Source organism: Perna viridis, chromosome 9 (genome assembly GCF_037379345.1).
Source record: "Perna viridis isolate PV_CMFRI_1.1 ecotype Kerala chromosome 9, ASM3737934v1, whole genome shotgun sequence".
NCBI lineage: Eukaryota > Metazoa > Mollusca > Bivalvia > Mytilida > Mytilidae > Perna > Perna viridis.
The window spans coordinates 10150205-10168644 of record NC_142453.1 but is presented as its reverse complement, the minus strand read 5'-3'; the positions used below and the strand labels follow the sequence as shown (position 1 = coordinate 10168644).

Genomic DNA, 18440 nt, shown 5'->3' with positions numbered 1-18440 from the left:
TGAATTTACTTTGTCCTTATATAAGCATTTACGTAAGTGTATTATATACCAATATACGATGGATGAAGATTGGAATGAGATTTATATTTTTTTCATAATGCATCTTAGCACGTTCCATCATAATCTGGTCAAGTTTATATTGGTCTATAAAAAAGTAATAATTTCACCGACTTTGACGTTTCGTAGAGGAGTTACATACATATAACCAGTAAACAAAATGATTTGCTGTAATTTACATTTTGTTTTCATCGTGCTTGTCAACATGTAAATGAAATGACTATTGATGCCTATATTTGCAATCATTTTTCGGTCAATTGCTAAAGTATGTACGCAGTACAAATAACTGTATATTGATTATCTGTTTATTATCATAATCAGTTTTGGGGATTTGTATGTATTTTGGACGTGACTAGATGTTGTATGAATGGTGCGAATATATCTTTTACTCAAATTCACACATTAAGTTCGAAAATTTGGTTAATGTGAATACAGTCGTTTTCACCAACCTATTTACAGTGAAAAATCATATATATTTTGATCTTTCCATAGCTTGATATTTATTAAGTTCGAATTATTTAAATATACGTAAATACGACAATGAAAAATAAAATCTTTCACATACACGTACATACAGTATGTATGATTGATATCATTGCACATAGAATTATATGGCTGATTTATGAAATCAAATTTGCTTTATAAAACATTGGCGAAAAATCGATGTATTATATTGACTTTATCCCTGTCAAAATTTTTAAAAAATATTATTGTAGATATCGAAGATTGTGTACATATTTAGTTCCAAATCAAAGTTAAATGGTAATGAAAGAAAGCATGATACGAGCAGAAATCAAATGAAAACAATCCAAGGATAAATTAACGACATTAATTTGAGTGGCTAAAGTTTGAAAGCAAATAGTTAACATTCTATTTGATTAGCATTATCATTTTAACACATTTGTGTGCTTTTTCATTTGAACAGGTAATAATATGTAGCATCATTAAGCCAATCATTCCAATTTTTTAGATGACAAAACGAATTGGGTAGGACAGAAACTCCTTACTCACATAAAGGTACACAAGAAATAAAGAAAAAACGCTCCTGTTGTCCCTTGACCCTTTCATGTAACAGTTGTTACATTAAACGTCTTGTTTTCTTGTGTTTTCTTTCTTGTTGATACATTTATTTGGCAGGTGGAAATTAATGTGATAGATATTATATGTACTTTTCAGTTTTTTTTCTACAAACTATGGTTTCCCAAGCATTTATAACTGATGCATCATAAAAGTGTATTTTAGACAATTCCGGTCATTTGTATAATCCGATATAAAACGGTGTCTTCAAGGAATCCTAATTTGAAAATACATATGTATGGGAAGCCAGCAAGAAATATGCATTAAATACTATTTTTACTGTAATAAAATGATTAACGGTAAGTTTTTCCAGTAAAGTATAAAAAAATGGAATTACAGTTTTGAATTATTACATTACTATTAAACATTTACATGTATTTTCAGATATCTTTTATTTTTTTCCGTTTTTGTGAGATGGGTATCACAAGGAATAAAAAAGTCAACGAATAAAAACATTATTTTCTTCTCCTCCGAAATTGATCATGAACATTGATACAACAGATTGTATGCGCATGGGCAAAATTTGACTTTGAGTCTTTAGACGTTGCAAGTATTTTGTTGGCATGGCCATACTCTATGTTTTTTTTTTCAAAATGTGTTATTATTTTATTATTAAACATTTGTTACGATGCCCTAAAATTAATTATTTCGCAAAACTTGTCCATTTTTTTAATGCTTAATAATTACATGGCAAATCAGGATATTACGATTTTATGTTATGTCCTACATGTATTATGATTTAATGTTATGTCATACATGCATTATGATTTAAATGTTATGTCATTATTATGTTGGAGTAAAGAAAGAATGTTTCAATTTATTTGTTTTATTTATTGATGATGTTCAGATGAACGCTGGAAGTATTTTGACATATAGTTCAAAACAAAGCTTACCAGAAAAAATTACATATTTTGAATCCAATTGTCAAGTTCTCGTATGTATTAATTGTTGACCTGTTGCATGGTCTGATGGTGAAAGTTTAACTGTTATTGAAATATCAACCTTTAATTTTTATAATTATTTATGGATCTTTATTTTTGATTTGCTATTTAATATTGCATAACCGTCTCACCTTGAGAAAAAAATGTTCACTACATCACTACATATAACCAGTGATGCATTTTATCAAGAATTAAAGGACATTTTATTCTAATAACGTCACCATTCTCTTTACAAAATATCCATACTCCGTAGAATTCTGGTTGTATTGTTTGCTATGAAATTATTATTTTTATTAATTTTCAAACTATTGTTTCAATTTGAATTACATAAAAATTCAAATAAATACATGATTTTTAACTGCTTTTCTCAATTTCCATATTCAAAACATCAACCCACTCATACAACATCCCAATTCCCCCAGCTTAATATAACATAGAATGAAATGTCTCCCCTTTTAGGACTGTGGAAATCCATTACAGTTACAAAAACACTAATGTTATATTCAAAAGACATGATATTTATTTTTTTTTTTGTTCAAATCTAAACAATTATACATAGGTAGTGGATATTTTAATCATCTCAAATGAGATATTTTAAACATTTACAAAAAAATGTGACAGTCAAACGACCTAGTTTGGTTATAATACCATATTCAATTGTTTAGGTTCATGCGTAAATTTGATATGTGTGAGAATATGTCTTGGTTCTCGCCTTAATTAGAGCGGAAGAGCAACTTACAAGTTTACAACAAGAGACCATGATTAGATTAAGGGACATGTTATTCATAATTTGGCGACAAACATTAATCATAAAAACAGACAAAAGACCCTCAGTATAAACTAGATAAAGTAGAGGCATTCATAAGCAAAGCGTAGGAAAATCCACGCATTATTTTGCTAATATGATGTCAAATGTAAGTTAAAACGACGGAACATAAGAGGAAAAGCTTTGTTTGTATGTTTGTGTTATTTTTGGTGATTACATGAACTTTGCTGTGTGTGTCGATTTACTTTGGTTGTCCGTTGAACCTGGAATGTGTTCTTTTTCATTAGTGATCTTACCTTGGTTTCCTTGATTTCCCTTTCACGTACACACACATTGCTGAATTGATATTAAGTTATCCTCGTTCACTCTTCTTATTGGCTTAATGGTCTATAATAATCGGCACTGTGATATTTCACTTTTTAGTAGACTAGGTGTGCTATATTTAATTGTAGGTGTATTTATTCAACGGGTCATAGTTTTCCTTTCCTCGTTTGTCTACCCCGGACTTGACTTTTTATGAGCAACTGGGCGGGTGTTTCTAGAAAAGCAGAGGACGCTTACCCTACCGGTGTACCTGGTCCATGCTCCCAGTTTTTAGTGGAGTCCGAGTTGCTCATTTGCTTTTGTTACTTTGTATGTATGATTTTAGTAACTTTATGTTCTTTGTGTATGTCTGTTTTCCAAGTCTGGACTTTGTCTCTGGATTACATTCTTTCGATTACCGCTATAACTTTGGTTCCTTTGATTACTCTTCCATGACTATTTCATTGTGAGGAATTATCAAATATGTTTTATTCTTATCCATGAATAAATCTAAAGTTATATAATAGAACATGATCAAATGAAGTGATACATTTGTCTTCGCAAGCAATATCTTCTGAAACATACATTTCAAACCTGCCACTCCTATCGATCAATTATTCAATTACGACAGATTTAATATCATAGTCCTCTGTATTTTTGTTATACCTAATTTCGATGAAAAGTAGTACATCACGAACCAAACGCTTGGCTTAGATAATTTTTTTTTATTAGAAACAATACTAGATCATTCTGGTGAGAGCGTGATGGTTTTGGACGTTTAGTTATCTGAAAAGCAAATAATCCTGTCAATGAACTTAAGCTAAAGGAATTTCCATGCTGCAATGGGTGGATTTGCACCTTTGGCAAGAACGTTGAAGTAATATTAACACAAAATTATTGCTACTTTTCTCTGCTTGTTGATGGTTACTTTGTTTAAGATTACATATTAATGATCCTGGCAGTCCAATATCATGCGACATTATTGATGCCATGAAAGTGATTAATTGATCGTAAATACAAAAAACATGTTGGTTTTTTTAAATCTCGTGGTAATCAGCTTAGGTTTATACAGGTAATTCAAACATTGAATATATTTGTTGTTCCTTTTTTTATCAGAACGCAATAGATCTACGAAAGTAAAGTTGACAATTGTTTTCACAAATGGAGACATTTATTAAACACATGATAGTGTTTTCTACCATTGGTTTATCATTAGGGCAAATAACTAATAAAAGCAGGAGCAGTTTGTCAAATGTAATTGCAGTATTTCAAAACATTGGTCCTAAGATGTGTGAGCAGAGATGCAGTCAATATTATGATTGTGAAGCTATTACATTAAAACGGAAAAGTTTATATTGCGAGTTGGTAAAGGATATAGCATCAGCACAGTATGTGGAAGATGATAACTTCCTGTTTTCAACTGTTGAGACTATTACGTTAGTAAGTAGTGTGCATTACGAAAAATGAAATTTAAACAATGCTTCATTATTTCATAATATGCCACTGAAATGAAATCTATAACTTCTTTATGTGGAATTTTCCTAAAAATCGCAAAAATGCAATTTCTACTCCAACGACAATAACGCTAGTAGTATCAGTAGGTATAATGCGCATGATAAAAAGATGAGTTATTTAAATTTAGTGGCGTCCGAGTTGCTCATTTACTTTTGTTACTTTGTATATATGATTTTAGTTACTCTATGTTCTTGGTTGTGTATGTCTGTTTTCCATGTCTGGTCTTTGTCCCTGGATTACATTCTTTTGATTACCGCTATAACCTTGGTTCCCTGGATTACTCTTTCTTTTACATTTAATTACTGAATTTTTTATCGCTTGAATGCCTCATTTTGTAAAACAGCCTTTGTTTTACTTAGATATTTTATGTAATTATTTCCACCAAATCATTTTGAACGTAATTTTATTAATACTTTTCTTTAAGGACACTGGGTTTTTTATCTGTTGCTTTTGAATTTTGGACTATTTCATAATAAGGCGAGTACTCTTTCGATGTATATACAGCTTGCTGTCATTTGTACTATTTGTTAGGGTGTTTGTATTCCGTATCAGTCTCAAGATTTAAATCTAATTCGACAGATTTGTATAGTCAGTTTAATTGTTGTAATTTCCTATCACTGCCCAAAGTAAAGAGGGTTGAATGCTCACAAACATGTTAACCCCGCCAAATACTTTATGTGCCTGTCGCTAGCCAAGAACCTGTAGTTCCCCGCGCAGGACCGGGTGTTAAAAGAATAGGCCTGCAGCAGCACTAAGCTTGTCGTAAAAGGCGACTAAATAGTGCTCAGAACCCTAGCCGGGGGCTAGGGCACTCTGCCCACAGAGCAACTTAGATGTTCGCCCCAGGTGGTGGAATGGGGTACCCCTGGCATGTTACATGCTGGGGTTGTCAGGCTATAATACGGAAAACCTTACTGCAAACCATAGTGGTGCATCGTGTTGGGAAAGATGCCACGTTCCTCGCACGTTAAAGAATCTTTCTGTGGTATTCTCCGGGAGTAGGAACCATAGGGCTTCGCCACAGGAGTCCAAATTGCCCAACCCTACCCACCTCTCCCTATTTCCAGTGGCAATCAAAATTTGTCGACCCCATTGTCCTTTGATCCCGTCCCTTTTACATTTCATCATCATTTCATATTCATTTTATCATCCATTTCATATTCATCGTCTGAGTATAGCTGAATATTGCTGCGCGGACGTTAAACCCCTACAAACAAACAAAAGAACCTGTAGTCCAGTGGTTGTCGTTGCGTTTTATATATGTTCATTTTCTTTTGTTTTATGTTTTTTGTATAGATTTTCGTCTTTTGTGGGCAATATTGGAGCTTTTACAGTTCCTTTTATAGCATTGTTTTTGCCCATCTCTGAAGATAATATGGTGACCCGAAGACGATTTACTGTTTGGTTGATGACTGTCACATTCGCAATCATACCAAATATCAGATTGCATTGTTAGAATGATGATTAAAATATTTAAACGCCATACTGGATCGTCACTATAACAATTCAAATATTTTTCGTAAGCATCATAAAAATCAGGTTAAGACGAATTGGAATTTTGAATCAAAAATGGACAACACCTCTTGTGTGTCGATGATGTTTTCATGTAAGTAAAAATATTCACCCTTTGTATAAAAAACAGTTGAGACATTGCGTGGAACATTTTTTCTTAATTTTCCTCTACTTTTGGCTACTGTTGGTTTAAGTCACAGACTTCTTAGGGCGATATTTTCGATTTAAAATGTCCGTGGATGACCGATTAAATTGGTTGATGTTCTTTGCTGCAAATCAAAAATATTAATTGTCGGTTAAATAATATAACTTAATGAAATTTAAAGATAAACTTGTTTTAATCACCTGTGTACAAACGAAGGAACTCAACGCTTTGACATTGTATAATTCATACCTTTTTTGATTTTTTTGGAAAAATATAATGTTTGTAAAACAAAAATATATTAACATGTATCAAGAAACCAAAGGGACCTATTCAGTTCTTAACAAAAATAATTTTAAAACATTTACAAAAGGCAAATATATATATATATGTCAAGATTAAATTCATATGGACCGGCAGGAAATTATGTGGACCGCATCGTTCTCAAGTATATGACGTCAAAAGTTGTCCAGGTTACCTCTTTTCTTCCACACTGATAATCTATTTCAAACATTATGAATACTAAACACTAAATACTTCACGGGCAAAACCTCATCAATATAAATGGTTACTTTTAAATGTCGCCCTTGTAACTCGCAATTTACACAAAGCAGCTTGATTTGTTTCAAGTTTTTTTAAAATATCAAAACATGGAGGTCTTTGGCCCATTCTGTAGTGTAGACACTCTAGAGAACATTATAACTTTTATGATTCAAATATTTTTTTGCATTTTGAGTTTGTAATTAAATATAGAAAGTATAAGTTAACAAATGGTCCATGTCACTTTGGGTTAAATGCCCCCCCCAAAAAAAAAAATAAAATAAAATAAAAAATAAAAAATAAAAACAAAACAAAACAAAACAAAAAAGGAAAAAAAAACATATAAAAAAAATAATCGATGGAGCTCAGATACGCATCGGTCTATATAACTTTTTGGGCGACCAACCGGTTCATATAATGCCATTGACCCTCAACATCATGATGTATTTGCCAGTAAATAGACTTTTAAGATTTTTATACGTTTACTTTTTTTATATAGCTACCGATCAATGTAAATTCAAATGGACCTGTAAGAAATTGTATTGATCGCCACGCTTCTGAATTTAAAAAAAATTGACATCATTAAAGAAAAATTATGTATGTTATCTATTTCCTTCCATACGAGAAATGATCCAGAGTGAACTATACATTAAAAATAATGATTAAACAGGTAGTCCGTATTACTTCGGGTAAACGTGCAATATATGGTCCGGTTAGTCGCCAAAAAATATTCAATGGAACTCATGTACGCTAAGGACGACTAACTGATCCATATCATGGCATATAATCCTCAACATCATGAACTATTTCATAGAAATATTGTTTTGCAAACAAACTTGTCATTCTGATTACTCTGGTCCTACCTTATGCATTTGCATTTGGCGACCACTGTCAAACGAAGTATTCCCGACTAAAAACATTATACATCGTTGTTTCTCCAAAACATATGGCACACCTTAATACAAATATATTGTTCTTGGTAGAGATTCTTCATACTTTGTAAAAAATGATTTCAAATAATCTTCCAAATATACAGAAGAGGATGTTATCAAATTGCTGGAACTTGTTATCGACAACTTACTTGTCCAATGTGGTGGACGCGTTTTTCCACACACGGTCGGCATTCCAATGGGAACAATGTGTGCTCCTCTACTTGCTGACCTATCCCTTAACTCTTATGAGGTAACTTTATAGCTGATCTGATCCGAAAGAAAAAGCATCGTATAGCTAGATCCTTTATTCTCAGTTTCTGCTATAAAGATGACGTGTTATCGTTAAAAATCCTAGTTTCGGGGATTTGATACATTGCATCTACCTCAAAGACCTTGAGATAAAAGATACTACTGACACTGTAAAGTCAACCTCATATCTTGACCTACATTTAGAAATCGATGATAAAGGAACATTATTGACCAAACTTTACGACAAACGTGATTACTTTTCATTCAGAATTGTCAACTTTCATTTCATCTGTAGCAACATTCCTTCAGCACCTGCGTATGTAGTTTTCATATCAAAACTCAAACGTTAAGGCAGGGCTTGCCTTATCTACGCAGACTTTTTGAATCGCGCTAGACTTCTTACAATTAAGCTTCTGGAACAAGATTATGTTACCACAAGATTGAAGTCATTACTACATAAGTTTTATGGACTCATGAACTCGTGGAACGTTACGGTGTATCTATTTGCACCATGTAAACTGATTTGTTCAACATGTCATTGTTTTCCTTTACTCCTTCGTCTACCCCGAACTTGACTTTTATGAGCAACTCGGTGGGCGTTTCTAGCAAACAGCAAAGGACGCTTATCCTACAGATGTACCTGGTCCATGCTCCCGGTATTTAGTGGAGTCCGATTTGCTTATTTACTTTTGTTTCTTTGTATTATTTTCGTTACTTTATGTTCTTTGTTGTGTTTGTCTGTTTTCATGTCTGGTCTTTGTCCCTGAACTATATTCTTTTTATTTTAGCTTGAATCTTGGTTGTCTTGATTACTCATTCAAATACACAAGATGTGATGTTTACAAAATTGTTATCATTTTTAAGGATTCTGGGAAACAAATAGTACGTTTAATTATTGTTGTGTTTTCAATCATTGAAGAAAAACAACGTGTGTTGGCCAAACCCATGCTCTCTTGGACAAAAATGCGTAATGGTTCAGACTGAGAATTTCCTCTGTATAGATCTTGGTAAGTTGTTATTATTATTAAAATTATTATAGAGATTCGTTATCCTTAAGTAAACGAATGTCCTTTTCGTGGCTTTTTATTCAAAGATTTGACTAAAACCTTTAAATACTTACGCAAGCTCAGAGACTTCTGTAAGTTTCTAATAACTTTGAATTTAATAAGTGAAAAATGAATTGGGGTTTTATTGGTGTCCACATTTATTCTGAGGTATAATCATCTAGAGAACAAAAAAGATTATAAAGAAATACTGCTAGAGCTCAATATGAATATACTATAATAGTTAAATGCCTAAATATACTATTATAGTAAAATGCCTAAATATACTATTATAGTTAAATGTCTAAATATACTATTATAGTTAAATGCCTAAATATACTATTATAGTTTAATGCCTATATTTAAACTTATTATATTGCTAATATGAAACCTTTGCTTTTTTATATATATGTTTTATTATTATTTCTGCTACCGTTGTAACATTGTATTATCATTTGATCTGATACTTCGATTATAGTTATTTGTTTTAACTGATGTTTTCTGTATTGGTAGTACTACTTTACAATATATTTGACACTACTAGGTACACGTGGTACGTACCATTGCTATGGGAAACAATTGATACTCGTGCTATAGTTACAAGTGATACTCCTGCTATTGTTACATATGATACCCCTGCCATTGATACTTTTACTGCAGAAAACTTTTAATACCACTGTAATTGATGCATTGTATACCTCTGCTATATATAGATTTGATACCACTGCTATAAAAATACATTTTATATCACTGCTATATATATAGATAAGGTTACATAAAATAATTCAGCTATATATGAAATTACTGACATCGCCACATTTAAAAGTACTGATATATTTTATTTTAAAGTAGTACTATATGTTATTTCTTGATTTTATTTCTTTGCTTGGCTTTGTTATAGTTAATATATGGATAAGCAGCATTCAACGCTAACCAAAAATAATACACCTGACCTTTAAAAAAAAAAAGTTTTTTTTATTAAACGAAGTTGTGTTTGCCTTAATAATAGTTATATTAATCATTACTTATTACGTAGATAGGTATGGTCATTGCTATGCCTTGATTTAAAAAAAAATGTTTACTTGTATTTTGTTTTCCTTTGCACTGCTTAGCGCCAAACCTCACGGAAGATGAGATTAGTATGATCATAGTTGAGAGAAGTAAGTTTGATATTTTAGAAGCTTTCCAAATAAGGTAAAGAAATCACAGTACTTGGGCGCTATCACATTTGGCTTTAAAAAGATGTCTTCTCGACTTATTACTTTTTATTTTTATACAAGACTGACAATTGATCATTATCACCACTATCCCTGATGGATATCCTTCTGGTGATTCTTTTTTCACAAAACCAGAATTATAGGTTGTGTGACCTGGTTATGACACTGTTTTATCAATGATACTTACATTTTTTTACTCATATCAGGCTGTTTTCAAGTTCCACGCAGCAGCATTCGTTTGTTTTCTCTCTTATTTACCGCTGCAAGCAGGCCTTTCGAAATTCTCGGACATCAATCAAACCAAATGTCGTCTAACAATCGGATAACGCCGCGTAGAATCATTCATTTGTTTCTACTTTGCAAGGTTCTTGCTATTTCAAACGTCAGACGCTTGGATTATTTTATGACACAATACATTATAGTTTTACTTATACTTTTAATATAATTCTATATCAATATTTTATTAAGCAAACGTTTTTTTGTTTTTTTTTTTTTTGTTTTTTTTTTGTCTTCCTCATAACTATAATTCATTCCATTATAGAATGCTTTTAAAGAGAGTTATATCGAAAGAAATTGTCTATTTACTTTATATTTTAACATTATTTCCTGAAATGTGAAGTTCTACAGTACGTGTATGAAAGAATCTTACCATTCTATGGTATATGTGCATAAGGAATGGGGAATGGGTGGATGGAAATGGGGGTGGAGGGATGGGGTGGTAAATGAGGATGGGCATTGCGCATTTGGAGGATGGGGTAATTAGTTTTAAAATATTTATTGATATAAACGCTGTATCAAATTTCATTGAACATAACAGCTAAAATGTTTAATACTTTCGAAATATAAAATTTGTATGGGGGATGGGGATTTTTCTATGGGGAATGGGGTATTATCAATGGGGAATGGGGATCGGACAATGGGGATGGGGAATAGGGGATATAATATAGTATAAATGGGAATTTTATATAATTCAAGAGCTGTAACATACAGTGAAACTTCATTTAGTGAATATTTTCTGCATATCATTGAATTTATATTTACGAGTAGATATTAGTGGCGTTATATCTGATCAACAGTATTTAAGTAGCAGTCCACCTAAGAATCATGCGTTGGGTGATTTATCGCTGTCAGACATTTGAACCAAATTGAGTTGCAATATGTAGGATTTAATGGAAAAACAAGACTTAGTATTAAAAAAATGAAAAATGTTTTCACCGTAACCATAGCAACAACCATTCCTTAGCAACCCCCAATGTTGGGCCTAAAACACAAAAACATCACAATTTGAATGTATTATTTTATGATTAATGGTGGAAATTTGCCAAACTACATAATTATATTAATGAAGTATGTCTTAGGAGAAACAATTTACAATAAGGTACAAAGCAATCTGATTTGTTTAGATCTGATTACCATAGCAACCAAAATTCTTAATTTGTGACAATTTGAAATGTACGAAAATAGGCTATGTTCAGATAAACTTTGTTTTTTGCTCATCTGGACCCAAAATCACCCCTTGTAAGGACTTTTCTTCTTAATGTTTTTCATACAAACTTTGTCCAGACCATAACATTTTTGTCTTTTGACCTAGACTTTTAATATTTGTATGTTGGTATATCCTCTCAGGATAGATTGTCGCATACCAGAGTGGGAGACCTTTGACCTTGACCTTTAACCTCAAGGTCAAATAACATACAAATTTTCGCAAAATACGAAACATAATTTTGTCTGTACTATTATTTTTTGGTCTTTTTACTTAGATATTTGATCTTTGGCATTTAAGTATATCACACCAAGGCCAGGAGTAATGTTTTAGGTAGGTGACCTTTGACCGTTACCGCTCCAAGGACAAATAACAAAAAAGTTTTGGCAAATTACCATAAAAACTTTGTCTTTGGCCATATTGTTTTTCGTCTTTTTACCAAGATATCTGATTTTGGTATGTAAGTAAATCACATTAAGGTATAGTGTAATGTTCAAGATAGGATAACTTTTAACCTTGACCTTTGACTCCAAGGTCAAATAACATACAAAAGTTTGGCCAAATACCATACAAAATTATGTCTGGGCTAAAATTGTTTTGTCTTTTCACTAAGATATCTGAATCACTTGCCCGTTATCACCTGATTGTGCGTAACTCCAGTAGCAGTACTAATCTTTTCATCTGTTATGGAATATGTGTTCTCTTAATTTCAAAGCAGAAGAACTCTGAGCTTAAATAATTATACCCCACGCAATGCAGTTTCGCAGGGTATAATGTGTTTGACCCGTCCGTCTGACCGTCAGTCCATCAGTCCATCTTAAGTTTTCCAGACACTTGCAGATATTGAAATATTTTTTTATTAATAAGTTCACCATGATAAGTTAAAAGTCAAGTTTACTTTTCGATAATTTTTACCGAATTTACGGGCTTTTTTACTTATCAAAATTCACAGAAATAACCGTTTTCCTGACATTTTTTCTGAACATTTTTACATATTGACATGATTTTTATTATAAATTAACCATGATAAGTTACAATACAAGTTCGTATGATTTCGCTTCGATGATCTTACCGAATTACGGGCCTTGAACTTGGCCAATTAAACAGAAATAATCGTTTTAATGATTTTTTTCCTAAACGCTTGCAGATAATGACATGATAAGTTCACAATGATAAGTTAAAGATCAAGTTTACATTTGTAGTTGTCTGTTGTCATTGTTGACTTTTTCAAAAATCTTTTTTTAAATTTTATTTTGTTGCAATCTTTTCTGATGCCTATAAAAAGGCCAGTAAACAAACATTTGTTATTTTTAGCTTCCTTGCCAAAAACCAAGTAAGCTTATGCCATCACTTGGCGTCCCTCGTCATCGACAAATTTTCGAAATTCTCTCCCTCTAGATAATTGTACACAAAATGACTGTTGGGATTTATGATCCGTGAAAAAACCATAGCCGCCGTTACTAGAAATAGAACATAGGTGTCTAAAGGCATTTTGTAAAAATAACTAAAAAAACCGTTGCCTTTAGCAAAATTCTGGCAGGGGATAATATTGTCCATGATTAAGAGAAAACCTATGCCGAAATTCTGCAAGCGATATTTACGACTGATGGAGGAGTTATGACTCCTATAAAAGTTTTTTGGCATTCCTCGTATGTACAACTTTGAAAATATTCTCCTAAAAACAATTGTGCTGTATGGTATTCCACACAAAATATATGTTGGGATTCTTGGTCCATGACAAAAACATAGCCCTGTTACTAAAAATAGAACATAGGGGTCAGAAGGCAATTTTTGCAAACAACTCAAAGGTTGTTGCCTTTTTTGGATGGTTATATAGTTCAGCATTATAAGATTGACCAATATTTCACTCTTCACGTTGACGTACTCCCAAACAGTTAGATTGGGAAACGCTGTCGGACCCACGTGGGGTCTGGGAGTAGGCCAGAGCGTCAACAGAGCAGCCCAGCCGGTAGTAGGACATACTCTGACTGAGTTCTTCGGTCGGGTATCCCGAAGGCTGGGGTCCGCTACCTCCAACTACTAACACATTTACTAACAGAATCCCCGTAAGGGACGGTCGTGCGAGATCCGTAAAGATAGTAAAGACCGTAAAAACCTCCAATTATCATCGACCAATACCGACATTTTCGAAACAATTCGTCCACGAATGTAGGAGTTATGGCTCCTGAAACAATTCTTAATTTTTCCACATGTACATGTGCAATTTTGAAAATCTTCTTCTCTAAAACCATTTAAGATCAGTTAATGGAAATAAAGCATATTCTTTCGTGTATTGTGCTCGAAATGACGTTTAATCCATTAAAAATGTATATGGCTGCCTATACTGAAAATGGAACATAGGGGTCAAAAGAGTTTTTTTAAATAATTCAAAAACCTTGCTTTATGGTTCAGGTCATAAAACGCTATTAAAAGCATTTCCTGCATTTGACTATTCAGTTAATTTTAACTTAGCCTGTCTTTATTGTCATTTTTTCTGATAAGCAAATGGTAAACCAGGTGAACGATTCAGGCTCTTTTAAGCCTCTCGTTATCTATTTATAATGTTTCTATAATATATGATAAATGTTGATTTTCCAATTGTTCTAATCCAAATTTCTGGCACAAAATTCCATGTTGAGTAAGTCACAGTATTGTGGCATTATGTTTAAACAACAAAATTATAAAACATTTTGAAATATTCTGTAAACAAGCACCTACATGTTCATGTTTACAAGAGTAATCATGGAAACCAAGACTCTAGCAGAAATCAAAAGAATGTAATCCTGGGACATTTTGATAAGAAGATGTGCATTTCAGTAAAACAGTAGTTAAAAAATGGAAAGGGATATATTGTCAAGAGTTGATCAACAAAGACAAGAAATATTATTCTTGGGTCGGATGGAATTCTCTCAAAATACAGAAATTAATAAAAAAAAAAAAAAAACAATTTAGAATCAGTCATATGACATCTGTCCTCTTTAACACTCATCAAGTCAAAACTTTATGTGTTATTTGACCATGAGGTCAAAGGTCAAGTTCAAATGTCAACCAATCGAATACGAGGCGCCTCGCCTTGAGACAACATAACCCAATACCAAATATCATATGTCTAAGTAAAAAGACAAAAGAAAATTATGGCCCGGCCAAAATTTTGTATGATATTTGGCCAAAATTTTGTATGTCATTTGACCTTGGAGTCAAAGGCCAAGGTCAAAAGTCATCCAATCTAGATCATTTCACTCTAACTTTATGTGATTTACTTAAATGTCAAACAGGTCAGATATTTAAGTACAAAGACCAAAAATTAATGGCACAGACAAAATTGTGTATCGTATTTTGCCAAAAGTTGTATGTTATTTGACCTTGGGTTTAAAGGTCAAGGTCAAAGGTCACCCACTCTGGTACGCGACACTCCGCTCCGAGAGGATATACCAACATACCAAATATAAGAAGTCTAGGTAAAAAGACAAAAAAAGTTACGATCTGGACAGTTTGTATGAAAAGCGTCAAGAGGAAGAAAAGTCTTTATGGGGGTGATTTAAGGTCCAAATGAGCAGAAAACAAAGATATGCTACATATTTTTATTTTTTATATCTTTCAGTGAAGTGCATCTACTACACATCCATTCATACATTTAATTAATATCTTCTTGCTCTTGTTAGCAAAAAGGGTCTGAAGATTGCCAATTTTCGTATATTTCAAATTGTCAAAAATGTAGAATTTTGGTTGCTATGAGAACCATATCTTAAACAATCAGATTGCTTTGTACTTTATTGTAAATTGTTTTCCATAGGACACACTTCATTAATATAATTATTAAGTTTGGTAAATTTCCACCATTAAATATTAAAAAGTATATTCAAATTGTGATGTTTCTGTGATTATTAGGCCATTAATTAGTGGTTGCTAAGGAGTGGTTGTTGCTATGGTAACGGTGAAAACATTTTTCATTTTTTCATTTTATTCATTGTTTTTCTTATATATCCAACTGATTTAAAGTCAATTTGGATAAACTATCTGACATCAATAAATCACTTTCAGTGAAAATTGCATGATTCTTAGGCGGACTGTTACTTAAATGTTATGCACCTACAGCTCTAGTTTTGTTTCTTTGATTGTTTGGTTTGTTTATAAATGGTTCATTTCAGAACTTCACAGTCGCAATATTTCCCCAGACAAACCGACGTTTCAATATCCCTATGATGAAATTCTATCGGGAGGATTATATAAATCGCAAAATGCTATTGACGGATATTTGGAGACTTTTTCCCATACAACCGATTTTATACCGACCATACACAAAGAGAAACCTTATTGGATGATTGATCTACTGACTGAAGTCCTTGTTCATAAAGTTCTGGTTATATGCAGGATAGATTGTTGTGGTATATAATTAAATGTTTGAATTCAACAATTATTACAATGTAGAACAATGGTTTAATGATTATCTTAAACTTGAAAAACGACGGTACACATAACACAAATACATTAAAAGACAAAGCTTCACCTTCACAAAATACATCACAATAGTAATGTGTCTTTCCTTTAAATGCATGCACTTTCATTTGTATTATTTAGTCCTTTTTTTGTTTTTATTTCCGTTCAGCTGAAAGAACACGGGATATGGATATTACTGTTGGACCCACTACGACCCAACAGGAAATATGCGGTCATTTTGCTGGTCCAGGATATAGTGGTCAAGAGATTGCTATATCTTGCAACGGTAAACTGTTAGGGAGATACATGAAGTTGGTCTTAACGAAACCTGATGCAACATCATGGCTAAGTATTACTGAAGTGTCAGTATTTGCGTATGTTTAGAAACAATGCGTGTCACATAATTTAGTTGCAAAACGGAATTGATCATCAATATTTTTTTCTTATAAGATATCTCAGCGAAAAGAGTTAAGACCCGATATGTTGTTATCATCATTGAAATATATATCAAAAACTATATTATGAATAATGCAAAAAAGTAGTTTGAAAACTATGCCACGTGTGCCAATAAGTCCGATAAAAATAAAATTTGATATTCTTATTTCGTTGATAATTTTTTTTCCATGACGAAAGACTACTGAACGATATTTTCGATAGTTTCAACCTAATTTAGGGGCGTATATGATTAAAACCTTTTTATCTTTTAGCGGTTATGGGCTCTTGTGATAATAGACTCAAAAACACTAATGAAATAAAACAAACCCATAATACATCTGGTCACTATGCCACATCGGCATATTCGAAATACTAATCAACCCAAATTCCATGAATGTGCAGAAACGAGTGTTTAATTTTGTTTAATATAAGAAAACAATAATGATTGCATCAAGCCATATGCGAAATTCTTAAGAGAGAGAGAGAGAGAGAGAGAGAGAGAGTCCAGTATCTAATATTTATAACGCCAGACGGAATGATAATCAAAAATAATATATGACACTGGGATCATTATGTTAAGCAGTTTTAATGCAAAATGGTATAACAGTGGAATGCCTACAATATCTAACTAATTTATGGTACTTACAAAGCTTCTAAGGTTACATCTAAATTCTTGTTTATTTAGTAGGTTTTGTCTTGGGTAATCATATATATTTTTGTCATAAAGTGATTATAGAAAATGTTGGAATGGGGATTAAGAATGGTATACAGTTTTAATGTGAAGAGCAGCATCTTGTAGGTTTCATTAAGACAATAAACAATATACACTGTTTATAACTATTCATATACAATTATTGAGAACTGTTTATCATCAATGATAATTATCATTTTTCTTACTCATATCATTTACATTATCAAATAAAACTAGCTCAACTATTACAGTTTTGATTTTATAAACATTTAACCAAGGAAGAGGTCATCACACTAAAGATGCACAATCGCTTTCTTGGTCCATTGTTTTTTTTTTATTAAAGTTTCTCATCAAAGCTGTCTAGAACTTTTATTGCTTTGTTGTTTTCTGTAGATATCAGAACAAAATACTAAACCGCTAAACAGTACAATGCTAACACAACACAATCCGAAAACCCGGCCTAAAGGTGAAAACAGGAAATATAGACGATTTGCATTCACAATGGATAGAAAATTTTAATTTCATTTACAAATTGAAGTAGAGACGAACAAGACATCACAGAAAGAAAATAATTCTAACTCACTATCGATAGGAACACCAAAAAAAAACTAAATATTAAAAAGTGAGTCTATACAAGTGTTCTGGAAGGGTATGCATGTCCTGTCCAGCCAGTTCTACTTTGTGGGGGTTTATTGAGACAATTTCGTTTTGTACAGCAATAGCCGTTCAGTGTAAAAAAATATTGTTTTTCATTATAAGCCAGAAAAATATAGCTAAACATCTCATTATGTATCGTTGCTTTCAAACAATTATGCGTTATATTTAGTACGACACAAGCTCACAATAACCAACCCCAACAGTGATATTTTGATACATCTCTTGTTCATATTTCCGAATCAGAGAATACGAAATTTACTGAAGAAAATCATGCTCCTCATATTTATACATATGTTTCGTCAAAAGACCGTTCATTAAGATCAATACTTGGTAACTACCAAACATACATGAAAAGATTACAATATTGAAAAAGACAAATACTTAATGCATAACACTGCAAAATCATGTTTTCTATTCATTATATCATGGCATAAATCAATAAA

The 18440-nt window shown here is 32.3% G+C and overlaps 1 protein-coding gene across 1 annotated transcript; it reads left to right on the top strand.

Moving 5' to 3' along the window:
* Window positions 1–4221: 4221 nt before the first annotated feature.
* Window positions 4222–17667, top strand: LOC148606633 (uncharacterized). Its single transcript, XM_088544953.1, has 5 exons — window positions 4222–4584; window positions 8954–9041; window positions 10190–10237; window positions 15926–16162; window positions 16384–17667. The coding sequence occupies exons 1-5, from the start codon at window positions 4306–4308 to the stop codon at window positions 16596–16598; spliced, it is 867 nt and encodes a 288-aa protein (XP_088401079.1). The 5' UTR covers window positions 4222–4305; the 3' UTR covers window positions 16599–17667.
* The last annotated feature ends 773 nt before the right edge of the window (window positions 17668–18440 follow it).

Excerpts from the sequence above, each read along its gene's own strand:
- LOC148606633 (XM_088544953.1), top strand. The coding sequence starts at position 4,306 with ATGGAGACATTTATTAAACACATGATAGTGTTTTCTACCATTGGTTTA. Across the intron at positions 9,042-10,189 it reads TTTCCTCTGTATAGATCTTG|CGCCAAACCTCACGGAAGAT; the intron begins GTAAGTTGTTAT and ends TGCACTGCTTAG. Across the intron at positions 16,163-16,383 it reads ATGCAGGATAGATTGTTGTG|CTGAAAGAACACGGGATATG; the intron begins GTATATAATTAA and ends ATTTCCGTTCAG.